The 27,535-nt window shown below is 40.6% G+C and overlaps 7 protein-coding genes across 7 annotated transcripts; 1 reads left to right on the top strand and 6 right to left on the bottom strand.

Moving 5' to 3' along the window:
- Positions 1-804: 804 nt before the first annotated feature.
- F5147DRAFT_658152 (uncharacterized protein) lies at positions 805-3,072 on the bottom strand (the record flags this gene model as incomplete). Its single annotated transcript, XM_041434390.1, has 10 exons — positions 805-840; positions 875-919; positions 960-1,067; positions 1,343-1,393; positions 1,448-1,845; positions 2,012-2,114; positions 2,262-2,311; positions 2,690-2,715; positions 2,766-2,787; positions 3,039-3,072. The coding sequence occupies 10 exons, from the start codon at positions 3,070-3,072 to the stop codon at positions 805-807; spliced, it is 873 nt and encodes a 290-aa protein (XP_041286227.1).
- Positions 3,073-8,345: 5,273 nt separating this feature from the next.
- Positions 8,346-10,184, bottom strand: F5147DRAFT_748223 (uncharacterized protein; the record flags this gene model as incomplete). The annotated part of the gene is made up of 6 exons (XM_041440039.1): positions 8,346-8,720; positions 8,750-8,843; positions 8,868-9,180; positions 9,240-9,686; positions 9,720-9,893; positions 9,944-10,184. 6 exons carry the CDS (start codon positions 10,182-10,184, stop codon positions 8,346-8,348), a joined length of 1,644 nt encoding a protein of 547 aa, XP_041286226.1.
- Positions 10,185-10,384: 200 nt separating this feature from the next.
- Positions 10,385-10,633, bottom strand: F5147DRAFT_586684 (uncharacterized protein; the record flags this gene model as incomplete). The annotated part of the gene is made up of 1 exon (XM_041431939.1): positions 10,385-10,633. One exon carries the CDS (start codon positions 10,631-10,633, stop codon positions 10,385-10,387), a length of 249 nt encoding a protein of 82 aa, XP_041286225.1.
- Positions 10,634-14,744: 4,111 nt separating this feature from the next.
- F5147DRAFT_658150 (uncharacterized protein) lies at positions 14,745-18,218 on the bottom strand (the record flags this gene model as incomplete). The annotated part of the gene is made up of 13 exons (XM_041434389.1): positions 14,745-14,786; positions 14,819-14,869; positions 14,972-14,981; positions 15,213-15,278; positions 15,466-15,530; positions 15,666-15,789; positions 15,897-16,181; positions 16,236-16,380; positions 16,432-16,845; positions 16,910-16,937; positions 17,237-17,673; positions 17,774-17,919; positions 17,962-18,218. The coding sequence occupies 13 exons, from the start codon at positions 18,216-18,218 to the stop codon at positions 14,745-14,747; spliced, it is 2,070 nt and encodes a 689-aa protein (XP_041286224.1).
- Positions 18,219-18,542: 324 nt separating this feature from the next.
- On the bottom strand, positions 18,543-20,079 carry F5147DRAFT_658149 (uncharacterized protein; the record flags this gene model as incomplete). Its single annotated transcript, XM_041434388.1, has 6 exons — positions 18,543-18,593; positions 18,647-18,781; positions 19,123-19,169; positions 19,269-19,437; positions 19,541-19,885; positions 19,936-20,079. 6 exons carry the CDS (start codon positions 20,077-20,079, stop codon positions 18,543-18,545), a joined length of 891 nt encoding a protein of 296 aa, XP_041286223.1.
- A 1,141-nt stretch (positions 20,080-21,220) lies between these two features.
- On the top strand, positions 21,221-21,904 carry F5147DRAFT_780287 (uncharacterized protein; the record flags this gene model as incomplete). Its single annotated transcript, XM_041442436.1, has 3 exons — positions 21,221-21,364; positions 21,424-21,560; positions 21,610-21,904. The coding sequence occupies 3 exons, from the start codon at positions 21,221-21,223 to the stop codon at positions 21,902-21,904; spliced, it is 576 nt and encodes a 191-aa protein (XP_041286222.1).
- Positions 21,905-22,996: 1,092 nt separating this feature from the next.
- On the bottom strand, positions 22,997-24,099 carry F5147DRAFT_780286 (uncharacterized protein; the record flags this gene model as incomplete). The annotated part of the gene is made up of 3 exons (XM_041442435.1): positions 22,997-23,578; positions 23,633-23,806; positions 23,971-24,099. The coding sequence occupies 3 exons, from the start codon at positions 24,097-24,099 to the stop codon at positions 22,997-22,999; spliced, it is 885 nt and encodes a 294-aa protein (XP_041286221.1).
- Positions 24,100-27,535: the final 3,436 nt, after the last annotated feature.

Here is a 27,535-nt window from a genome sequence, read left to right as displayed (position 1 = left end):
ATCATATTAGTCCTTGCACTAGATCTCACTCTAAGTCTTCATACTAGTTCTTTCCTACTGAATATCCACCTTAGGCCTAGGGAGGAATTCCCTAGGCCAGAGCTCCGCTCCTCTGCTCATCTGATCCTTCATTCCTCCGAGTTTCCGGAAGTTCCTCTGGATCTTTCCTGCGGTCCTCTGGACCTATTCTGCTTTAGACTTTGTCCTTGCAGCCTTTCCTCTGTTTGCTTCTACTCAGGATGTGTCCTGAGTAGCCATTATCCATATCCGTATCAGGACGAAACTTCCATTGTAATTTCTGGAAGTTCCTCCAGAACTTTCCCACACTCCTCCAGAACTTACTTACACTTGTCCGGAAAGTCTTTCTGAAGTTTTCCACACTCCTTTGGAAGTCCTTTGGACTTTCTTAGATTTTCTCCGAACATCATTCTGAAATTAAGAGCACATACTTGAGTAAGGGGCGCAGTGCATGAGCTGAAGCCAAGCCTCTTGGAATCAGTCCTACCCTTTGTGCATGGTCTTAACAGTTGGTCATCAAAGGTCATTCTCTTCCTTATGACTGGATCATTCATTTGGATCAGGTTGATCCTAATTGGATTATTTCTACAAAAAAGATGTCTAGCATAATCTATTATCAATGTCCCACCTGTCCAACACATTGGTTATAAATAATATTGTACCTACTAGGGCATCATCAAACATCTATTCATTTCATTTGTATTTGAAATATAGGAGTTTTTGACTTCACAAGTGACTGGACAAATAGTTACACTAAGAACCTATTTCTAAAAGTTTGAATAGCACTTAAAACCCAACTTTTGTGTCCTTAGGAAGCTTGTCCTATTTTTTCTGTTATTTCATCAAATAAACATACTGGACTATAGTGTGTATGTGGGTCTTGATCTGCTTCTGCTAATGACTTCACACACATAGATAATGCATGATAGAAACAGACATACTTGGACATCCTTAGACATCATGGCTTTACTGATTTGTTGTTTGATTTTGTCTTGCAGTTCATCTGATCCAGTCCATTCATGTCCCAGACATGAAAAGAATTTGAGAAACTATAATAAGTTGACCTCAGTCTAAAGTTATGTTTCATAATTAGAGCCTTACCTTCTTATTCCACATCAAGGTCCCAGACTTCGATGAAGCTTAAGATTTCTGACATGCTTGGCCACCTTTGACATATTTGCAGGCAGTATTGAGGTGGTTGTGGACTTTGTGCTAGGCTCAGAATAAATTGCAGATAACTCATCTGAGATCATTGCCTTTTTCTTTTCCATGTTTTGTTTTAAGTCACCCTGATAGGAGTTTAAGATTTAGCAAATTTTGATACCTTTTCTTTATATAGCTTTTGACTTTGATGATTCTGGTCTGATCCACTGGTCTGAAAGTGAGATGAGAAAATTGGTATTGATATCACACAAAATAAGAAACTCACAGATATTTCAGCATTCTTTTGAATAGACTGAATGAATTTTGGCTGCTGCTTGGATTTTCCTTTGAATTCAAGTTTGAGTTCATTGGGCACATAAGTGACAGAATCATAGACAAATTGATTATTAAGACTTGTGATGAAAATCAAAGTGCCCTTAGATGTTTTGCTGATGATAGGTGGCTGAGCTGATTCTTCTTGGCTAGGCAAAGATAAGGATAAAATAGATGGTGACTGTCCCTCCTCCTCTGTTATGGGTGAGAAAAAGGAAGTAGGAACTTGGATCTGCAAATCATCTTCAGATAAAAGTGGGAAGCCAGGTAAAGCAGTTGTCAAATGATCTAATTCTTCTGAATAGGTAAGACTGCCTGGTGGTGAAAAAAATGTGACATCATCTAGTGCCTCTGAAGATAAGTATGGTGATGAGAAATTTTCAAATAAAGTGTTTTCATTTATCATTAGATCCATAATCTCATCATGTAGGTATCTGAAAAATCATTCCATGGCTCTACATAATCAAAGAAAGGTAATGAATTATTTAAAAAAATATGAAAGCTGTAAAAGACTAACCAAATGCATCAGTTGGTGAAGAAGTAGTTTCTGTAATGTTTGATTGCATCTTTTTTTGATTAGATGATTCTGGGTTCATGATAATAGCAATCTCTGCAGTGGGCTGTATTTTTGTAGTAAGCATTTGTATAATACTGAGATACTAGTAGGGTTTCTTACTCTGGATAGCAACTCAGATTTTTTGAAGCTTGGATAATGCTTGCTTCAAAAAAGAGTTGATAGATCCAAAGTAGGCATATCATCTTCTGACAGTGTCTGGATATTTCTCTTTTGAGAGTTTGATGCTATGCTTGAAGTGGTCTGCATAAATTATTATATCAATAATTAGTTATTATAAAAATACATCTAATGAAAAAGTGTGCACTTTTGGAACTTGAATAATATCACTGATTTCTGTCAAGATTCAATCAATGATGATAATGATATTTACATCATATAAATATGAACCAACCCTTAGTGATAGATTTGTCTGAAACAACATGATCATTGTTGGATAAGGATGTTCATCCAGCTGATTTTTTGTTATAAAGTTTCATAGAAGATTGAAGTGATAATTGAAGGTCCAAGATACTGCTGTTGAGTACTCCTTTTGGGCATCCTCTTCCCTTCTTCACTGTCTTGTGGACATCATTTCCAACAATATTTTTTGTTAGAATAATGAGTTTTATGGTAGCTCACTCAAGCACTTCTGGTTTAGACTTGTTCTAAGAAAATGATTGGTTAATGATTGTGAATAAAAAAATAATACACTTACTGAGGTATTGATGATTTTTTGTCTGGTTTGGATCATCATATTAACAATGCCTTTACACTATATTTCAGAGCATGGCCCAGATGACTCTGTATTAGGCTCTAGTGCAATTTTAGCTCTAGCAGCTGTAAGCATGGCCTCCTGATATTCTGCAGGATGCTCAGGCAGTCTTCCTCATAATCCAGAGTTCTCTTGTTTGTCTATCCAGCTATATCAATCTGTCATGGTTGGATGAGTCTATGGTCTATTTTATCAAAAAAATTAATGAAAACTTACTGTATGTCTGAGGATCATCTATAGATACACTCATTATGTGATATTTGTGACAAGGATTCACAGATCTACAGTAATATTGATAAGCCAGAAAAGAATCCAGGACAGATGATATCCATGATGTGTTCCATGCTTCAGACTGATGAAACAGACATCCTTTATGGACTTCCTGAATAAATTCTTCTCTTATCTTGTTCAGAATAGTTCTCTTCCAAAGGTCTCGTACTTTAGCTACAACATATTCCAATGATGTGAAGGTTCTAGCTGCTTCAGAAGTTCTTGAAAACAAATAATAATGTGATTAAGAAATCTCAGGCCATTCCGGTAATGAGCAGGAATCATGACAATAAGTTCATGATTATAAAACAGCTGGGAGGATTTTGTGTCTGGTATGAATTTTCCAAGATAATAGGTTGGAATGACAGCCAAGTTTGAATAAGCAGGAGTTGAATCATGCCACCACTTGTCAAAGTGTTGAACATCAAAGTGATGCTCTATAGTCATGAAGTTGCAGTAGAGATGTGATAGAGAAATTAATCAGATAAGCTGAAAAATACAGTGAGATTCATAGGATGACTAAATCTTACTAGATTTAGATAGCAGAGTTTAATGAAAATATATGCATGTTGTGTAAAGTGTGCAGAAAACTAACTACTGGATGATTATGAGATATCATATATAGAAAAGTATAGCTAGCAGATGAAATAGGTTTAATCAAATATCTGCAAACTCTTTGGTCAACTCCAGAATCCTGACCTATTCCTAAATCCTAATGTTATGATCAGCAAGGGTAAAATCAGTTCTACTGCAGGAATGTTTGCTATGAGATACTCTGGGCTCTACTATGATTGTATCAAGATTAGGCAATGAATGAGTAAAAAATGCTGCCACAGTGAAAGAACTATGAGGAGGTGAGAATCTAACCTACAATGTGGTGATAAAGTTATTGCTATATGCAGATTCTATGCTGTGATATCCTAAGCTGCAGTTGAAGAGAAGACTAAGTATTTCCAAATGAGAACAGTAATGTAGGATAAAAAATATCCCCTATAGAGTGACCCTTGAAGGTTCCTTCCATAATGATCTTGTGCCCAATAAAAGACATTGAAGATGAGGCAGACTAATGACCAAATTCAGCAAAGCATCATCATTAAGCCTGCAGATTCTCAAGTCCTTTAGCTCCAGAGCAGTCAAATAGACTAGTCTGTGCAAAGATTCCAAATCATTTCTTGGAATCTGAAGACTCTCTTCATCTAGCACAAAGAAATCTTCATTCCATGACATATTCAATCTGAAACCAGCCAGATTCTCCCAAGCTAGGAATCCATCATCATCATCATCTACTGATGGAAGTGATGTTAGGATGTTGAAGAAATCCAGAATAAGATCTGTAGAGCAATATTCTTGGTGGATATTAATACTGAGGCCCGGACAAGTGATGTGATGATTGGATAAAAGAGATATAATAGCTAAAAAACCAGTGTCGACAGAGAGAGATTGTGCATCATTTGAAGGATGTAGGTCAGGTTCCACTTGAATATTTAGAACCTCCATATGAATGGGATGATTGGAAATAGAGTTGGTCTTTTGCATAATAGATGTTCCAGGAATGATGACAAGAGTTAGGCTGTTGAGCTGGTGAAGAAATGCTAAAGATGTCATCAAGGAAGGTTGGATATAGGATAGGGTGAGGCAGCACATGAAAGTGTAGTTAGACAAAGCGTCTAAAATAATGCTTGTATAAAATGCATCTAAGATGTAGACCAAATTTTGCAGATGGGGCAGCAGATTCTGTATATCTGGTGGCAAGATCATATGAGGAGGCAGTATCAAAGTCTGCAATCCTGGAAGCAAAAATCTATCCAGATATTGGATCAAACAGTCACATTTGTCCATCAATTCTACATGATAGAGATAGAGAAAAAGGGAGCCTGCAGATCTGATCCTATCATACAAGGTTGCCAGGATTTGAAAAACATGTGTGTGACTAGACTGGAGTGCTTTGTCATCAACAGCACAGATCATTTTGACACTTGTGGCATATGAGTGAAATCTCTCTAGATCAGACTGCCTTGGAGTCCCAAGAAATCTCTATATCAAGCAATTCTTATAAGAAATCAAAAGTATTGTAAAATGATAATTAATCACTCACCAGCTTCAATACTCCATCTGAACTTTTGTATTCTTGAATGAAATCATGTGGTAGAAAATAGATGAGAGGTTGCATAGAAGATAGCTTCTTCCATAGAAGCTGTAGGACAGCCTCAGAAATAGTGGAGGATGTTGTAGATAATGCAGCAAAAGCACCAAGTCCACTAGAACCTTCTTGGACAATGAGAGCATAGACCATCTGAAAGATGATAAAAACTATATTATGCATATTGAATATATGATGTATCTTCAAACTTTGTTCAAGTTAAGGGTTATAAAAGTCTGTATTCAAGATGTATGAGCACTAGCATGAACATGCATGCTCTGAGTGAAAAATCCATGTGACATTTATATCATCAATAGATATGATAATTGAAGGTTAATTGTTACCAATGATCTTTTAACACACTTCTTCTCATTATTGGAAAGGTCATAGGAGATGATGAATAAAATACTGAGCCATCAATGATCTTTTATGACATGCCAGACTTGAATAGAATTTGGACTATTAGGATTTTCTAGTTGGTTAGAGGCTAGTGATTGGCAATTTTCAACATCACTGACTACCAAAACAAACCACTTTCTATTATTTTAAAGATGGCAAAATATGATGAATCAAGTTTTGTTAGTTATTTGTTAAATTTTAGTAAGTTTTATTAGATATTAGACTTAGTATATGATAGCATGGAGTCCAGCACAACTAGTGATCATCAATATCACTCATCATCTAAACAAACTCCTTTTCACTTACAAAAGATGATACACTAAGTTTTTATAAGATGCCAAACATGATAGTACAGAATGAGCTATAATTAGTGATCACTAAGATCATCAATCACCTGGATTAAATGCTTCTCACTGTTTCCAAGGTCATATAGGATGATGCACCTAGTTTTAAACTACTATGAATTTTTTATGAGATACTAGACATAGTGAAGATGTTAGCAAGGGGTGAACTACAAGCAGTAATTACCAACATCACTAATCATTCAAATCAACTATTTTCCACCATTTTCAAGGCTACACAGAATAACAAACCAAGTCATAAACTGCTAGGAATTTTTATAAGATGCTAGACTGGGTAGGTGTAATACTAAGAAATCAACTATAGCCAGTGATCACCAACATTACCAATCATCCAAATACACTGTTTCCTACTATTTTCAAGATCACAGAAGATAGTCCACTAAGTTTTGAACTTTCAGAAATTTTCTAAGAGGTAGTAGACATGATGGATATGCTAGTAAGGGATCGACTACAACCACTAATCACCAACATCATCAATCTTCCAAATCAACTGCTTTCCACTATTTTCAAGGTCACAGAAGATGATGCACACTTCCAGGATTTTTTTATGAGATACTAGATATGATGGATATGCTAGTTAGGGGGTCAACTACAACCAGTGATCACCAACATCACTAATCTTTCAAATCAACTGCCTCCCATCATTTTCAAGATCACAGAAGATGATGCACTGTTAAGAACGTGCTCAAGGGTCGGATCTGAAGGGCTTGGCTTCAGCTCGTGCGCTGCGCCCCTTACCCGAGTACGTGCCCCTAACTTCCGAGGGCTGTTGGACAATGTCCGGAGGTTGTCGGATGAGTCCGGAGTCCGATGTCCGATGCGTGGGAATTCCGGCAGACGTTCGGGAACGAGGGATAAGACTAATCCGGACGATGTCCGAACTAGAAAGGAAACAGCAGAGGACTACCAGAGGTAGAGGCGGAGGTGAGAAGTCTATAGGAATTGATCCTAAGACTAGCGGAGGATGACGAGAGGAGAAACTCAAGTCGGGCGGAGAAGGGAATGAGCAGAGTCTAAGATAATATTCGAACTGAGGAAGTACAAAGATTCTACAGGGTTTATATACTACTGAGGACTTAATGGAGAGTCAGTCTGCACAGTCCGAAGCTATGCGAGGCTGTGGACGGAGCGTATAGAAAAGTCAAACACTAGTCTATCGGAAAATAGTAAATGAAGACGGAGATGAAGACATAGGAAAATAAAGGTGGAAATGAAACGAGGTACGGAAAATGAGTATAGTCTAACTGGAGAAGGAACGTACAAAGGGATAAGGCACGGAAGTTAGACGTGGGTCGGATCCGGACGATGGATAGAAGTCGGCCAGATCCGGAAGTCCGGAAATGATGTGTGAGATTGGTCTGGGTCCGGAACACGGGATATGACATGCACCAAGTTTTAAACTTCTAGGAATTTTTTATAAGACACTAGATATAGTGGTTATGCTAGTGAGGGGTCAACTGCAAATAGTGATGACCAACATTACCAATTATCCAAATCAACTGCTTCCCACTATTTTCCAGGTTACAGAAGATGATGCAACAAGTTTGAAACTGCCAGCAAATTTTTATGAGGTAATAGACATGGTGGATATGCTAGTAAGGGGTCAACTACAACCAGTGATTACCAACATCACCAATCTTCCAAATCATCTGCTTCCCACCATTTTGAAGGTCACAGAAGATGATGCACTTAGTTACAAACTGCTAGGAATTTTTTATGAGGTAGTAGACATGGTGGATATGCTAGTGAAGGGTTAACTACAACTAGTGATTACCAACATCACCAATCATCTAAATCAACTTCTTCCCACTCTTTTCAAGATCACAGAAGATGATGCACTAAGTTGTAAACTACTAGGAATTTTTTATGAGATACCAGACTTGGCAAGTATAGTAGTTGGCAATTTTCTATTACCATTGGTCTCTAACATCATCAACCATCAAGCAAAGCTTCTCCCTACTATTTGTAAGGTCATAGAATTCAATGGACCAAGTTTTGGGATACTAACAATTTTTTGTAAGGTTGTAGCCCATCTCCTCCTCCTCCTCTAGTACATACCATATTAATATTTTGTAATAATGGCTGGAAATAATGTATTTATAACACTACAGGGCATATACAGTTGTTTGTGAAGGATGCTAGGTGTTTCAATTGGGTTACATCATCTCAATATGGTAATACAGTAACATGAGATGATACTCAGTAAAATGAGCATAACTCATGTTCCTGACCACCAAATTCCTTAAAACATGGTGCAATGGAATCCCAGTGATCCATTTCATTAGATAGGACACCAAAAACAATAGGAAAATGTGTGATGATATATATAATATATAGCCATATAGTATATAATTACTTCTGAACCCTCGTGTTAATGATGAAATCAATCATCACAATATCGTGAGCCACCTTGATAGGCAGTTCATCCCTCACATCTTTTGGTTTCTTTATGTCGGTGTAATTGATATATGGCAGATACTGGACGACCTCTTCAACACCCACCCAGTCGAAGTCAATGATCATGAACTTTGTCTGGTCATTAGTCTTCACCAGTATATTAGTATCGTGCATATCGCCATGGACCAGCTTGCGAGCATGCAGTGTCTTGAGTTCCTTTCTTATAGCCTCAAAAACTGATTGGGGCAGGTGAACAATATGAGGCAAGTCGGCCAATACATTGTAGGCCACAAGTCTATCCATCACCACCATGAGCCAACCTCCAGGCAGCTGTTCAAATCCCCGTAATTGGGGGCAACTCCTAACAGGGCACAACGCAAATATGCTTTCTGTGAATAGCATCTGATGAATTTGATGCATATCGGAACCTCCACATGTCCTCCAGTGAGGGTCCTGAAAAAGATAAGTCTTTTCGACTTTGCCTTCTCTTCTTCGAGATGCTCCGTGTAACTGAAAACAGTCGTGCTGTTTTCATCCAGAGATGTGAAGGTTGTGGGATAAGGGAAGATTATTGAGTGATATAGGGTGTTCGCAAGTTTGGATTCAGGAGGGAGTGTTTCATAATACTTCTCCAGGGATCTGACCGCTTTGCTGAATGCAGCCATGTGATGTGCGGCGGTGATCTTGTTATCCATATCTGTAGAACAATAATTGAATGCTAGAGGATTTGACAGGATCTGTACAGCAGGGTGCAATGTCCAAACAGCCCCAGCAAACACAATATATGGTCCTGGAGAAAATATGTGTTTCCATTTGATATTCTGAGACAGAGGAAATATCAGAACTGACCAAAAAGTATCAGCAGAAAACATGGTAAAGAAGACCCTGACATCCTAAGCACAGACATTCTCGTTGATTCCAGGTAGTACGACAAAGCCTGGATGTATGGTTCTGAATTAGATGTCGCAGCTTCATTCTTGAATTCGGCAATAACATAAGGATGATGATGATTATGAATGTCGATGGACATATCTGCATCCGTTATGTATGCAGTCCCTTGCACCTTGCTATTCAGATGAAAACCTGGGCTGTACCTTGTGAGCACTACACTGACAGCATCCACTCGCTTGCTTTCTGTTTCATAAAATGCTGACATCACATTCCCAAGTTCATGGACGAGATTGTTATCATCTTCAGTTGTTGTGTGTGTCCAGCTGTCATCCATGAATTGGCCAAACACTGGATGCAGGAGTGTAGCAGGAATAGTTTCCTTGAGCTCGTGAGGATGGCCACAAGCTATTTGTAACTTTTCATCCCGCTATCTTTCACAAAACGATGATGGATGCAAAGCATTTGAAGGTGAGTGTGATCTTTTCAACTTTGACTTTGATTTCTTCTTTTTGGAATAGTTGTCTATATTTTCAAGGAAGGATTGCCGTGCTATTTTGATCAGGTCCTCTTCATCAATGACATGTTTCACACACAAAGGAGGATTAGTTGACCCTTCCAACCATACATTAGTATGATTCAATGTGAATGTACAATTAACGCACTATTCATGTCAGAGTACACTTGGACAACAAGATACAAAGGCTCAAGAACTGGCACACCAATGAAGTATTCAAATATCGCTTTTTTGTGAGTCACCACGAGCAAGTGACCCGCGTTAAGGGTATCTAGGGTCTCTCGGAGGTCGTCCTCATCCTCGGATATGCTGTATGAGTGCAGGTGACTTTGGCTTATGCTTTGAAGTTGTGGTTCCATTTCTCTGATCAGATCTTTCAGTTCTCCCATTGACACATTTGACCTAATTGAGATGTCAAATCGATCCTCCCCGGTGCTACCTTGTAGCCAGAAATGAATGAGAAGTTTGGGTGTATCTATAGAGCACAAGAATAAATCACAGGGATATGATTTGATCACTGCTGCTACATACCCACAATAATATGTATGTGATCTTTGGGAGGTGCTACTTTAAACACACGTGATAGTCGTCACATTGCTAGTAATGGTTTTCCAAGCTCCGATAAGACAAGACCATGAATGTTCTCATCATGTCGCTCAGGGACAGAGTTTGTGTGTTTGTACAATTGGAGAGTTGAAGCTGGCACATCGAGAGCTCGATTATCCCTCAACATTATTTTGAGGGCATCGACAGTGTCAAAGTGTGAAAGTTTTAAGCTGACAGGTTGGTTGATTTCGGTACCTTGTATCCAACAGTATAACGTGAAAATATCGGACATGGTGGTGGTTAGATGTTAAGATGCAAGATGCCATAATTAGTACCATTGTGGTAAAGATTATGTCAGCAACTCAAAATGTGCATTGTTTGGATTCATCATCAAGCACAGCCGCTGTGCAAATGCTATATAGACAATAGTTTCTGATATTCTGATCAATGTTTCATCATTGTGCGAAACCAATCATCTTATATTTGACATGTTGACATAATTCAGATATACTTGTTTCCTGTTCACGTGGTCGAGTATCTACCGGGTTTTTTTCATGTATCTCACGAATGGTATTGTTGAGATATAATGTACAACAACCTTGTACGAAGGATCACAATTTTATTCTATATGAACTGGGTGCAAAGCATAAAGACACATGGACTATTTGGGGTGCACACCGAATATCTATGATGTTACATGTATCTACAGCTATGCACCTTGACACTTTATTCTAGTATTGCCCCATGGGCTCTACCCTCGGTATGTGCATGAATTGGATGCAGTACCTATTCTATTGTGGACATATTTCAATGTCATTATAATTGGCATATTGTTACGACAAACGGTCGTGTGCGACTAGGATAATCTAACAGCGACAACCACGACAGTGGTACCGAGTGCTGAGAGTCGTCAGCCTTTACAGACAAGCAAAGGTTGCGTACTCGAACGTAGCTCGTGGTGGTTAATGAGGGGTTACGCTGAGATGATAGCAGGGTTTACAGACAGTGAGAGGCGTCACTGAAGGTACAAGTCGATGTCGAGCAGGTAGCTTTAGCGGGACAAGGAGTTCAAGGGTAAACCTAGTAAGATTAAAGTAAGGAACGTCTACTGTTGATCTTCGACCTTATATAAGGCTACTCTTCGTATCTAAGCTCAGCCTAAAGCTGGGTTCTAATCTGCTTATCTACATGAGTCAGAGATAGCGTCCATGAGGCGGGCTTCTATCGTAGATAGGGTCCATGCGGCACCCTTCTATCAGTACATGAGGCAGCACGAGGCTTGCCTTCTATCGGTACATGAGGCAGCACGAGGCTTGCCTTCTATCTTGATAACATAAATAGGTCTTCTAGACCTATGTCGTCATGTGTCGTCATATGCGGTCCAGACTGCTTATCTAAGCCGGCAGTTGCCGCTTATCATCTATCATCGTCTGTCGTCATCTATCGTCATAGAGCTGGTGAGACTCCAGTATCGTCTATAGCCGTGCGGTGGCAGAGGGCTGTCTGCTGGCGGGGGACTCGTGCCATGTTACTGTAACACATATATACATTGGATTCTTGTCATCATCATACATCTATGCCATTCTTCTGATCAATTTCAAATAAATAACCAAACTAACAAATACATTGAGCATATGGCGAATATGTATTGTCTGAGATGTTTCTATGGCTATACGGCCCAACCCTTCATCCTAGCCTTGACAAAGTCCCTGTCCTGGGCATGCACATTAGCTCTGTGCAGGGTTCCCATATTGGATCCTCTTGGACGTCATCATGATCAGCATATACATTCTTAATACTCCTTTGTGAGATGCATCAATGACCCTCTTTTTGTGTACTGAGTGTCATGGATTGTTTTGATTGGAACTGAACTACTCACAATCATTAGTGATGGCAAGCTTGACCTGTTCTTCCGCTAACTCCCAGAACAGCATGTCACCCTGACCCAGGTCACTTCAATTGCTTAGATTAATAGGCAGCAGGACAATTCTACGATCATCTATTCCATTGCATTTAAAGAATCTCTCTACCTGGTAATGCCCAACATCCATGTGAAAAGCAAGCAGATGAAGGCGTGAATTGCTAATGAGTGATGATATCACAATTGGGTCAGCGGTGGAGAGGTTCAGCATGGCAGAGAAGTGCATCAAGGCTGGAAGGGATACAACGTCTGGATGTGGTTCTGTGAGAAAGCAATGGTCATTGATATCAAGATGGCTGAGGTTCTTGAACACATTGAATGTGCTGATCGAGGGTGTAAATTTGATGTCCATAGCGAGTACTAAGGATTGCAGTGGGAGGGCATCCAAGGTGCGCCACAGTGATGATCCATCTATTTGGAGGTCGTTTGTTGATGAGACTAGTACAAGGCAAGTAACATGATTACAGAGAGAGATGATCTCCATCAAAGTCAATTTTTCTAGAGAACCCACTAAAAAGAGGGATGCGACTGATTTTTGAGCGAATTGAACATGTGTGGGATGTCGATAAAGACATTCCAGAAATCTCCTGACGTTCTTTTCGCCATGAAGACTAATCTTTTTGTACATCAATTGTTCCATGCTACAGCAGTACTGTATTAGTAATGGTCCATCTATGTATTACAGGATGAAAAGCTTACTAAGGATATGTTCTTGATGATACCCTCAGATATTCAGCAGCGGTAGATCAGGTGCAAGTAGCAAGAGTCAAAATTGTTTGCTGGATCTCAAGTGGAAAGAAAGTGGGCATGACTTGTGATGGATGAGATGTAGTAGAAGCATCTTGTTGCACAGAGACTGGATGGCATTCGGAATTTGAAAAGTTGAAACTCCTGCATCGGCAATGCCCAGTCAGGACCCTGTGACCATATGAAAGTTGGCGGCCCTGTGTTTGTTTCAGTCAAACACACAATGCCACCACGCAATGTTTCTGAGAGATGATGTGGACAGCCAGGGACTTGTGTCACGTTGTCCATCATCATAAGTATGTGTGTATTGTAGTGATAAAGGAAAGGATGAGACAACTGATAAGTATATGAACATTCAATCTGAGACATACAATATTTCTTATAAGCATGTCAGTCGATATGGTCATTTTTAATGGCATTCAAAGCTGGATAAAGTCAACAAATCATAAATAACTAATTTGTCAGAACAACACTATGTTAAAACTTTGGCATGAGCAAGACTACATAAGATAATACAATTGCTCAGAACATGGAGGTTGTGGGTAGATAGCCACAGGCAACAAAATGTGTACTAAAGCACAACAGTAAGACCAAAAATGCGAGGTTACTGAGGGGGACCATGAGATAAATGAGGCAAGCGAGCATCAGTGTCAGAGTATGAAGAAACACATGCCAAACCGAGATGTGCCAGAACGGACCACAGAATCAAATCAAGGTCACTGACAGAGTAAAAGCTACAGGAAAAGAATCATCACCAGTGCCAGATGTGATTAGGCATGCACACAGGAGGCACCTTGGGAATATGAACACTGATGTGCGAGACCAGCGTGCAGGAGGGACCTTGGCAGTCAGAACGGCAATGTGCAAGACCAGCATGAGTGAGGAGAACTGACAACGTGCAGCCAATGAGAAAACTGTAACAAGCCGAAATCAGAAGATGCAATTGAAGGAAGAAAGAACTTGAAATCCAAATGAGTGCAAGACTGAGAGAAGGAAGCCAGAAGCTGTGCACAAATATCATACTGCAGGACCAACAGCAAACAATTATCGCACTCAAAGGCCACTGACAGCATCAGTGTAACACCTATGAAGGCGCAAAACCAAGGAGGACCAACAATTCAATAGAGCCATAGTCACAGACAACAAATGATTATTACACTCAAAGGCCACTGGCAGCGTCAGTGTGGCACCCATAAAGGTGCGAAACCAACGAGAACTGACAACCCAACAAAGTCTACACCCATAAGTCCCAGACAAGGAAGAATCATTGCACCCCAAAGCCACTGACAGCATGAGCATAGCACCCATTAAGGTGCAGAACCGAGGAGGACCGACAATTAAACAAAGTGCATGCTCCCACACATCAAGCAATCATCACACTTGAAGGCCACTGACAGCGTCAGTGTGACACCCATAAAGGTGCGGAACCAACAAGTAGCGACGAACAAGAGAGGGCCACCGTCAGTGATGATGAAGCACCCATGAAGGCATGGAACCCATGATAGTGGAAGTAAAGAAGAAAGAATAATTGCAAAAGAAAATTGAATATATGAACTTTACATCATGTGATTGTCACACACCACCGGAGTTCGAAACCTTATGTGGTACAATGTATGGTACAGGAGAATGCTGAATATTACTAAGCTTCTAAACCTCAATTAATATATACAGTATGCAGTTTATTTATCCTCTTATGTTCTCGATAGCCGCCTATGTTCTTCATTCAGAAATTGATTTAGTATGGTGCATGTGTTACGAATATTTGTTGCAAACACATCTACATAACTATCTGAATGAGTGATGACACACTTCAGCACCGTCACTAAATGTGACAGTGTAGTCCTGCCAAGTAATGCCCAACTGCACTCCATATCATAACAGAATATCTCCGTACATCAATACCTAATTGTACAAGGTCTATCTGACTCTTACTTGCTAGATTTCAGAACATGTTCTACGTACCACCAATAAACTATGTTAGCTTGATTCTTTCTATTCTGTCTGTAAAGTTCAAAATGTGAGTCCTCTTCAAATTCATGTCATAGGGACAGAACGGCTGCCGATAATGAGTTTGGTTGTCTTATGCTACAATGTTCTTAAATAGGGCTATGCTGTCACATTTAGTGCCAGTGCTGGAGTGTGTCGTCACTCATTCAGATAGTTATGTAGATGTGTTTGCAACAAATATTCGTAACACACGCACCGTACTAAATCAATTTCTGAATGAAGAATGTAGGTGGCTATCGAGAATATAAGAGAAAACGTGATTCTATAGGTGCAGTGACTGTCTCAATGCCTTATAAAGATCATATCTGTTTACTCTGGACCCAGGCATAAACTGATTTCCCATGTACAAGGCGACTCCAGGACACATCTTACTTGATATGCCCAGAAATTCAAAAATTGAATTGGCGACATCAATGCTTGGGTTTGAAGTTTCTGATGCTGCTACAGACCTTACATTACTACCCTCAGCGCAATATTGAGGCAACTTCGTGATCTCCTGTACAGGACTCATATTCTTCAGAGATGTATATGAGTGTTTAAATAACGATGTCTTACCTATACATAGGGAAAGGTAAGGTACCATTATCATCATCCGACAAAGCATTTCAAGGGCATGTTCGAGATCTTGATTAGTTGTACAGTCAGTGACCTCAGCATCGATATAACATATGAGCTCCGTAAGATGCATGCACATGTAATGATAGAAATGACCACCAGTTGCAACAGATAATACCGGGGTATAGATGGCATGTACCGTACTGGGTGGCAGAATTCTAAGTCAATGTAAGGTGAGACATTTCAATAAAAATAATAGCGAACATACAACAAATCACCTGCATGAAGAACAATTACTTTGATATCGCAGTTCTTCCTAACCCACCCCTTGTGCAATGTAAAGTCAACTAGATTTGTGATGAAGTTTTGCAAGTGAAGATGACTGTTTTGTTGATCCTTTGGCCTAAAAATGACCCAGAATTTCACACCAACTTCCATCCTTGTCCAGGTAAGCATCCCTTCAGTGTCATGATGGGGATATGTGAGGAATCCAGTGTGGTGCAGCAATCCCCATCCCTTAACTGTAAAGTTCTCAGGGTGCACTTTGGATGTAATTGGAATGCTGTGCATCATTTGGTTCCATCCGTGAACCAGTCCATGATCAATGTTTCTGATTTTTGATGAAGGACATATATTAAAAAGAGTAGAATCATGGATATCATACTGTAGTGGTTCCGGAAGGGCTACTTGTGCGAGCGGTAAGTCCAGGACACATTGGATCTTTGTCTTATCTATCATGGATTCAAAGAAGGAAGCGATGGTACCAGAAAGCATGAGATTGACATGATCTTGTGAACATATCTTCAAGTCTGTATTGATCATTGAGCAAACATCAAGAATGCAAGAATTCAATGAAATACCATGAATACACACTAATCGATATGGTGAGAGGGCAAAGATTCTGTCAAGATACTTGGGAGAGAGATTGGTCCATGGTTGATGTGGCCCAACACCTCTGATAACAACAGGTTTGTTCTGACTGAGCGCCAATCCAACTGCATCAAGTATATTGTGATGAGAAAGTGTATCAGTGGGGAGATAAATAACATATTTGGAGGCAGGGGTAGATATTAGAAATTGGGAAATGAATTTGATTATGGGGATGTCCACGGAATCGCAAACATTAATGTTCAATTCATCATACACAGTAGGGAGAATTGTGAGATGGCCATCCTTCCATGTGATCGTCTTACTGGTGTTTGGAACATGTTTTCCTAACACTCCGATTATAAGATCCAGGTCAGGATGATGGTGGTACAAATCAGAGTATCGTACTGATGGTTAATCAGTGAAAACGTGAATCATGAAATTGATGTATGCCACTCCACCCGGAAGCACCTGACAACATCCATTGATCAACTGAGTCCTAGCTGAGCACGCATTAAACAAATTAATTAATTAAACATTTTATGTATGTTCACAATGAAATATCATGTGAGAATTGAATTTACAGGACTCATGTAGGATCGCACAGGTTAGGCAGGGTCCAAAAATCAATTGTGATTGTAATATGTATGAATTACAAAGACCCACATGAGGTGGTAGTAAAGAAGTCCATTCAGCCGGAATACATCAGGATCACATAATGAGGATGTATGAGTCATGTTCATCAACCACACCTGTCTGATGATTCACATGGGCCAACAATGAGTGGGAAGTACTTACCTCTGCACTGTCTGTAATAGGTTGTATTAGTGACATGATTTGGGTTGGGGCATTAGAGGACAGGCCAGCAACATCACAATCCAAGATTATTTCACCATGTTTGAACATGTTGTTATCTACCTCATTGTCCATGGTTGGGCACACATCCATGAAAACATCTTGCTCTTGTGACAACGAAGGTTCAATAGTTGCAGCTGTTGGACCAATGCGATCAGCATTGTCAGCATCAGGATTCATCAAAACATCTTCATTTGCATGTGTTGTCTCATGCGATTCATTGCGTGTCAAAGTGTCAGAGGAAATAGGATCTAATGGAACTGGCGATGTGAATGAAAGATCAACAGGTGTTGCCATGTTTGGTGTAGAGTGAGAGATTTGAGGCACAGAATGAACAGATGGCAAAGCAGAGGATATTTCCTTCAGCCATTTTGGCGGACCTCAGCCACCATCGTTCTGTGTTCTTTCAACATAAAATACAATGAATGACTAGGAAGTAATTTACCTTTGGTGGTGAGGCATGCGACAGTGTTTGCTTACACTTTGCAACCATCTGAGGACTCAGTCCTGGGTCGATGTTATTGTTTTCATCAGCGCCACCTGTCTCCATGTTGTCAAACTCATCTGCGACATCTGTATCCTCTCTGGTCAGAGATAGCCAAGGTATATTCATATCCGACATCATGCTGATCATATGGTTAGTGTAGACGTCTTATTTGCATACATACCTGGGAATCATGCGTGGTGGAGAGGGTATAGGCCAGAATTGTCGGTTGCTGGTGCCCATGTCTGTATCATTGGCCACCCTGCTAAAAGCATGAAACAGGTGAGTAAGACAGAGAGGGTGTGATTCCATATGGACAATTGCGGAATATAAATGTTCCATTCCCAACGCCTCCAGGAACTGATCTTCGTGGTCAAACCATAAAGTTCTGAGATCCTTGGGAATCATGATTCCATTCACATCTTCATCAAGGTTGAGCATTGTGAGTTGTCAAAATCATAGGAGCATCCAGGTTCCAAGCTTCATGAACACTTGTGTGTTGCTGTGTTCAAATGCTATCCTGGTCCAAATATCCCACTCCGGAAGCGTGGAAGGGAGCACATTTGGATCTAAGTCTTCATCGTTGACCTGAAAAGTGTAAGCATTTAGATCTGTACATTATGAAGAATTGACCACACCATACACTATATGTTTATTTAATTTTAGCAAAGATAACAGGAAAAGAACATGTAACTCACAGAGGATGATGACTCAACATCTGAATCATTGTGAATCTGCATGTCCATCTCATACTGACCTGGCACTTCAACCAACATTTGTGACAATAATGTCATGTTTCTGTGTTTTTTTCGCTGGCTGTGATATTTTAGAGGTCAGTGTGTTACATTAAATGATGGAGAATCACTGACAACATCTGACTTGTCAGTAAAGGACTCAATAGCACTGGAGGAGTCCAATTTATCTTTGTTAATGTCTGGCAATGCCATATGTGCTGCCACCTCTCTTCGCACTTTGCCCTTGTCTTTTACCTCGACGTTTAAAGACTGAGATGGCGATGGGTAAATTTTAGCATGATTATTTGCAGAATAATGAATCACTCATGGCTGAGAGTGGAATGTCTAGCTGATCATCACTAGAACTTTCCAATTCATCCTTGGCATCTTTGGATGGAAATAACACTGCTGCCGTGTTTCGCCATTCCTTTCCCTTGCTATTGTTGGTGGCCTTCCCCTTTCCTTTCACCAACTTTGACTTACGTGGTGCCCATCAACCTTTTGGTGATTTCTTCGCATCCTCCCACCTCTGGAATGTATTTGCCATGCGTGTTGTATCACTCATCTGCGTAGAGTCAGTAAAATGATTTCAGGTCCGCAGGATCTTGTACCTCGTGGTCAGACTCCAAATCTAGTTTGAGAGTGCCTCTCTCAACATCTAATGCAGAACCGTGGTCAGCATCATCTTTATTAACATGTTTTGACTGAAGTGCAGCTGGTGTTTTGGACCAAGGTGATTGACTTATGTGACCCTCACATTTCTGTTCTGAACCATTCTTAGATGCAGCCTCCTCGTTGTTTTTTGGGTCACTTGGCTTTATCCTCGGTTTCCCCATACTTGCGAGCAGAGTGTCAATCATGTCCTCTGTGCTTTTTGTGTGTAGGAACAAGCCACCACACATATCTTCCCCATCTATGCACAATGCCTGGTGTAACATTTTGTATGTCACTATATATCATGTATGTCAAGTATTAATACATGAACGATATTTATTTGAAGAACTTATGCGATTGAACTTTTCTGTAAACTTTTTTCTCTTTAAACTGAGCCCATGTCCAATTCATCTTCTTCAAGGCAATCTTTTGATGTGCCACAGTGAATGCACTGTCGTGTAATGTGAGGGCGATGTGAAAGTCGAGATGGGCAGAGCACCACTTTGATGTAATACCTTTGGGTCCCTCTTGCTTTACCTCGCCGATGAATGCATTAAGAACATTACTCATGTATGATGCGAGAGACAAATAGAATCTAGACTGCCTGGCATTGATAGCAGACTCGGGAAGCTTGAGCAATATAGAAGCAATCTCGCAATACATGAGAAGCTGATGTGCCAGTACATCAACACAATCGATACACTTTTCCAGAATCGTTACCTGACATACAGATAATCAGTAGCGCCACTGAATGTTGAATCGGAACTGACTGATTCATCAGCATCACTCATGAACAATATCTTCTTGTTGTCACTCTGCTTGATTATGGGGAATGTACATAGAATATGATTGATGTCATCCTCAGAGCGAGGCTTTATCTCCAAAGCAATTGGGTCAGACGTTGGGAAGGCCATGGTTGATGATCTGGCTGATAACATCTGAATCAAAAATAGATACATGTGTCTGTCATGTGCCATCGATTATGTTCATCTTTCTAACTTCAAATCCTCATCCTGATTCCAATTCCAATCATCAAGGTGTAGTCAGAAATGATTCTTAAACATTAGATATGCTTTTAGTGGATCACTATGAGATGGATGGCGAGGACACTGTGGAGGTTGTTATAGGGGGCAACATAGCAGTACAAGCACCTGCACCAGCGCCATCCTCAGCACCAACACATGTATCAGTGGCATCAAAATGTCCTGCCAGGACACAGACTCCACCTGCAGCTGTTGTTACAACCACTATCTTGTTCTCTTTGTCATTGTTAGAACTATCCTAGTTTGTAACAGCTGTGATAGAACCGGCCAAACCTGGCTTATGATGTAACCCAAACCGACAGTCATTAACTGCACCTTACGTTGAAATGACTCCAATTGTTGGAAATCAGATGGTCCCGATGGACATTGACGAAGAAAATCATAAGCCAGTGATTTCGAAGAACTTGAAAGAGGAAATGAAGGATCCTACAATTGTATGATATCTAGCACTTTACACACCAGACTATTGTTGATATTCTTTTCAGTGCTGTATTTATTGTCATGACATTGGATCATACATTTGGAGGTGCATTCAGCCAACTTGTTGTATCCCAGTTTGTGTCAGTAAGGGTCAGGGCGACTATGGATGCATCAATTGCTCAGAAGATAAGCACTCAGGGCAAAGGAAGGTCACGGAACAGACCTTTAAATGCCCTCAATGTCATCGCACTGCTAATGAAGCAATTCAGGTGAGTATATTGGTTTTGATATTGCATCTATGTTGCATGATATTGATATTTGAACAGTACAAGGTACAGGGATATTCAGTCAGACAAGACTACTTGTATCGTAATTATTTCCCACTTCTTGCAGTATTTTTGTCATGGAGTGGATTTGGTAGCCGATACGCCTCCAACATAGTCCAATCAACACTCAGGGAGCACTTTTGAGTGAACCCAAGTAGGGTACATGATGAATATGTATTAAAGCTAATTGTAATATGTTTACTGAATATTCACAGCTTCATATAGCAACACGGGCACTGAAAGCTGGCAACAACAGTCCGAGCGCCATGACACCACACTTTGAATGGCTGCGGGACATCAAATATGAGGGGAACCTCTTACTATTCATCAATACTCATTCTGATACTGAATCTGGCAATCTTGTTGTGTCCAGGAATGAAGGAAACCCAATGACATTGCCGATTACTGAGGTAAGTGCCCTTCATATATGTCCAAGTCATTGTCAAAAGCTCAAATGGGTCACACCAAGCTACTCGACAATTATATCGATGAACAGAATTTGAAACCTGGAGTAGGGCCATGTATTCATGGACTTGTGATATGTTCGTGTGGATCAACTAGGAGGGTCATGGAAAGTGCCCAACTGTTGAAGTGTATGGTTGAAAGGTGATCTGATTTCAAGCGCCTAGGGCGACTGTAACTGATGATCCTTCAGGGATATATTTGATTTCATGCTTGCTTTCACAGGCATATCTACCATGGATGCAGTTGTTGTTCCTGCATTGAACAGATCCATAGAAAATGTCTACATTTACAACATAAAGATATGGGATGCCCTTGAAGAGTCATTTTGGGAGGACAGGCACACTCTCAATCACTTGCCAGTGGTCCTGTCATTTGCAGACATCCAAAATGACATCAACAAAAAGCGAACACGAGTAGTTGATACCAGAGTGTTGGCATTTTCAAATCTGAAAGATGGCAGGCCTTGGGGACTCGATATCTTCTGATGTTTCAATGTTGAATGCCAGGCCCCAGCTTACAACATCATCTTCCATCCCCATGGAAAGCAATACTATGGGAAACACTGGGTTGAAACGAAGATGAAATACATGTGTCTAGAATGCAAGAGAGTTGTCAAAGGGATTCCTTGTCCAACTTGGATCCATGGAGCCAGGTCACACAACTACGGACGTGTGTGGTACCAGTGGCCACTTACTGCAGAGCAAAAATGAGACATTGGTATCGCATAAGTACACAAAATCTTTGTCAAATAGAAATAGACCATCGCTTTTCCATTCAGTCACAGTCAATACATACAGAATGACATAGATACCTGGAGGTATACATTGAAATGACCATGTTTTCACAATGTTTCGACTTCTTTAAAAACTGTAGGACTTGTCTGGACAAAACTGATTTTTCATGCTTCAATCAGATTTTGGGATGCTGTAAATGGCTTTTAGGTGTATTCGTGCTATTAAAATGTTCGATTTGAGTGTGGTAGGTAGCTGTTAGACCACTCCTCATCTGCATTATTACTAACATTGCACTGACCAGTAATAAATATATCACAAATACATACATATGGGTGCTGCATTGAATATGTTGATCTGCAAAGTTTGTGCAAAATTTGTGAAAGGTTCACTCCGCAGTTGCAAATTGAAATGTCACAATCTATGCATTTTTTGTCCTTTACGAAGATTCCTTGTGTTATGCAGAAAATTAAAGTTTTCCCGTGTCAAATTTATATTCAGCTAAATTTGTAGTTAGATATATCTATACATATATAGGTCATTTTGGTCAATTACCACTTGGATTCAGTAGTTGCTTGTAGTTTCTTGGATCTGTTATATATGGTATTTTAATATGAAAGGACTACAACGTCTTCTGACTGGTCAAGAACTTGAAGCCCTGGCGCATATGGGTCCTTATCATGTGGCTGAGAAGAGTGTAGCAAATATTGAAGCACTGCGGTTACACTATTTCCATTATCGGAATTCTGAATTATGAGATGTATCCTTTCAGTAACAATTCGCCAAACAGAAAAGTGAATATAGTCACCCAGATGCTTTGTAATACACCACGCACAGATGCCTCATCTACCATGGCTCGTGTAGCTTAGGTCCATTGTGTGTATGAGTGTCTTGCTCCAATTCTGGGTTGTTTTGTGATTGAGCATCAACTGAATTGTGATGGACACCCTTGTTGTGTCGTGCTACACCACAATATACATACAAGCCGCTCTTGACTGAAGTGAGTGTCTCAAATTGTTCCTGTGTTGCAATTGAGAATGGAAACTCTTGGCCATACTCGACGGTGCATTCTGCACCATGGCGAGATGTGTACAGTGCTTGACCAGCTGTGGTGAAAAACCATGCCATTCCACCACGGTCAACCCATAAGTCCTGGCATTTGATCATCATCTCCACCATTCCAAATATCTCAAGAGATTCATCATAACTTCTTGCCATGATGAGAAGCCCATTCTCCATAAGATTCTCCCATGATTCAGTGTGATTTAATCCTTGGATTTCTCGCAACTGCATGGCAATGTGGCTGGGAAGCCATTTACCAAACCCGCCAACAAGCACCTCCCGTGCACGCCCACTGAGAGTCTGCAGAGCAATCCTTGTGCAGTTTTGATCAAAGGGAAGTGAAAATGGTGGAAATGGATTTGATGGCTAGGAGAAATAGATAACCATTAAGTAATACAATGTACAGTGAGAGAGATGTACCACATCTGCATTATTTGACTCAGTCGCTATGGGAGTATTTGAATCATCCATACCGATAGGATTTATAGGCTCGATAGCTTGTTCTGGGTCTACTTTGGGATGAGGTGGATCAAGAGAGGCATCAACCACCTTGAGCAAGTGCTGAACATCCTCACCACCACCACCACCACCAGTCTACACTGCACTGCAGCAATCATGCTCATTGCATTCCTTATTGTGATAAGAATGCCAATCAACTATTGTGCATGTCAGTGCTGGTGATACTTAATGAACACAATACGAATGAAAAACAAGAATGTTAGGACACGTTGCATTCTGTAGGTGTTTGAAGGTGATACCATAGGTTTCTTCCAAAGCTCGACAGCACCCAGCATGAAAGCCATCAACTGTGTGATCCAGCCATAGGTAATAGTCAAGTATTGGAGACCTGAAGTCACTATGCAATGCATCTGGGGATCTGGAAGCATCCTGCATAAATCCAATTTGGATGTTGTTCATGTAGTCCATGATCAACAAATATGTATCACACTTGCAAGGAGCATTTGTGTGGGGTGAAACATCGAGGTGGGCCACAATCTGCCTGTAAAGACCAAATTTTTTGTTTAGTGCATGAAGGGGCATATGATAGTGTGGAGCAAGAGGGCAGCTTTTCCATACAGTTCAGACAACTTGAAGGTACATTCTCCATCAACATCTTGAATTGTGCCTTTGCACTTCATCAAGCGATGCATATCTTGTGGACTCCATCAACAGATCAGACACAGCGGTGTGGAAACAACAATCTTGCTGGGTGGCAAGAAAAGGTTGGGTCAAGCTAATGCCTAGCTGCTATGTCTAAACAGACATGTTTGACCCTAAAGGGAATTGCTACTAGAATGATGATGGATATGTGCAACCCGAGAGTGTGTTAAGCGCGGGAAAATAGCGGACAAGGTATGCGCGAGGTGTAGGAATGTATCCAAGGCTATCCAAAGCGCAGGAACACGCGGCCAAAGGTGTGGAAAGTGTGGACAAGGTATAGGAAAGTCAAGGAATGAGGTTTGGAGAGAGTGAGGGCAAAGGTATATTGTGAGGTAAGGAAAGTCTAGGTATAGAGAGGTATAAGGAACCTAATAGGGGCTAAAAAGCGCACACTACAAGGGACTACTTCGAAGGTAAACCTATAGGGAGAGGTATCCAGTACGAGGGAAGTGTAGTAGTAGTCCCAAGCAATGGTCAACTTATACTGTCTAGACTGTCACTTGGAGAAGGAAGGGATAGGAAATATAGTAAATATGTAAGGACATGTAATAAGGCTGCAACACATTTTACAAGCCTCAAGGTAAGGAAATTCACATACCAATGGGGTTTGGATGGACTATGGATAGACAAGGGACCTTCCTAATGCATTTCTGAGGTGTCTGAAGCGCAGGAATGCGCGTCCAATATGGCTGATGCACGGGAAAGTGCGGGTTCAGCTTCGCACAGGGGTTACTTGATGTACAAGGGTCGGATAAGGATAGGGAAACGATAGTGTTCTATACTCCTTGACATCAATATAAAAATAGACTCTTTCCTGCCCAGCGCGGTGTAAAGAGTTGATTCTGTGTGGGCTCTACAAAGTGTTACCTTCAGAACTCCATGTGCGAGTGGTATGCTCGTCCCAAAGAGACTGCCTATAGAAATACTCCTTGATATAATGCAAGGGATATCTTGTTAAGATCGAGGATGAGAGAAAGGAAAGGTACCAAGAGCATGCTCAATGTTCCGAGGATGCATCCGAAGTGGTCTGAAGGTGGTCCGAAGATGGTCCGATGTCAAGAAACAAAGGTCCGAGGTTGCGCGAAGCGTCCGAAGAGCTTCTGATGAACAGCGAGTGTTCCGAGAGAAGTATGGCGGGTGTATCGAAGTATAAGACTCGTGAAGTATAACTAAGCAAAGCCTATCGGGAGAACTTAGAGACAGTGAAGAGTGAAATGGCAGCGGTCAGGCCAAAACAATCATTCCAAATGAACAAAGATCGATTGCGCAAAATACGACTATCCGAAAGTGACTCTACTAACTATGACTTGTAGCAGGAAAAGTGAAGTGAAGTGCGAGTAGCTAGCAAGGCAGATTATATCCTACAGCGTGAAAGTCCAGAAACTGCATAGGTGAAACCAGTAGCGAGATAAGACATCCGAAATGTAATAAGACTCAAGGCGAGCCGCTACAGAGATATGCATGTAATAAGGCGCAAGGCATGTATAACTGACGGGCCGATGACATATGTGCCCCTAGACATAATCAATAACAGATAACCAGGTGAAGAACGCACCAGTGAAGTCAAACGGACACGGACGGGACATGGTATGGAGGATCGGAACTGTATACAGGCCTCGGAAATGGACGGATGACCTTCAGATGACTTGGACATGCGCGTGGAACTCTCGGAAGTTAAATGGAGTGTCGAGGAATATGTGTGTGGGATACCTATAGAATTGGCAGGATACGAGCCCAACGCCGATCCGAGTGCTACAGCAGGTCCAAGCATCACAGCGGATTCATGGAGACCGACATGTGGTATTCCCATGGCAGGCATCGATCACACCTGGGCTGATCTATCCTGGAAGCGAAAAGCTGCAAAATTGGTTCCACAAAGTCATTTAAGCTCCGAAATTGAAAATCATGTTCAGATCGGCGCTAATCACATCATGTTCATTTAAAAGGTTTAAGGTGAGCTAGTGTAGTACTATACTATATTTGAAGCCGATGGATTCGGAGAAAATGCTGTATGCAATCCATAGTCATGAAAATCAAGGTTTACATGCATTTGTTTTAGCCTCTTGCCATAATGTTTGGGACAAAAATATCTTTGGCATGAATGAAATGAATTAGAGCATGCATCTACATGTTGCAATTCTGTTTAGTGGCTCAGGAGTAATGTAACATGCAAACCTTGAGCCAGCAGGTTTACATGTTCCAAAAACAATGGATTAGATTGACACACATTGTATTTTCATTTGCAGAGAAAAGATCTGTATATCCAAAGCAGGGTACTATACCACCATGTGTTTACAAACGGGGCAGTAGTATCATTAAACAAAATCACCGACTGTAGACACCCCTATTGACTGCAAACTGTCAGTCCATCCAGCCAGAAGGTTGCCAAGAGTCATCGCCTCATCCAGAGGTGTCTTTATCTTGATTAAGATAGCACTATTTCCGACCACTCCGCAATGCCCCCTCGCTGAATGGGCATGGTCAACATTGAAAGAAAATCTGCTTCAAATTTCACAGCATCATAATCACATGGTAGATGCGCCTTTATTTTCCTATCCATCTTCTGAGCAACAGTTTCCAAGCAGGACTCATTGAACCACTGTTTGCATGTCCTACAGTAATGCTGCAGGTGATTTGGGGATGAATATGATAGATCACACAAATTACAGCTGCAGTACGTGGATGCCTGGGAGTTCTAGTGATTGGTGGATGATTAGCACATATTGGAACAGATGAAAATATGCATACATTGATATTGACACCCTCATCAGATATTTAACTCCAGTATGACAAAGCTTTAGCTAATGTATAATATTAATAATATGTATCACAATTGTAGACCACATGACAAAGGAATAGATAGGTAGACTATGTAGGTGGAATCTGCCAAAGCTGTAATATTGACAGGCCTGTGGTATCAAATTGCAATATACTGGCATACTGGTGTATTGTTATCAGATGTATCTACTCTTACATAGGTAGCTTCTAATGTATAATGAGTAACATTGTGACAAAGGGATGGTATTGACTTGTCATGCATCATTAGTCTGGTGTGTTGTTGTCAGATGTATCTACTCTTACATAGGCAGCTTCCAATGGCAAATTATGTAATGAGTAACATTGTGACAAATGAATAATATTGACCTATAATGCACTGTCAGT

The sequence above is a fragment of the Suillus discolor genome (genome assembly GCF_016758755.1).
Source record: "Suillus discolor strain FC423 chromosome Unknown F5147scaffold_103, whole genome shotgun sequence".
In the NCBI taxonomy this organism is placed as follows: Eukaryota; Fungi; Basidiomycota; class Agaricomycetes; order Boletales; family Suillaceae; genus Suillus; species Suillus discolor.
Note: the sequence above shows the minus strand (reverse complement) of the source record. Positions and strands in the feature narration are given on the sequence as shown.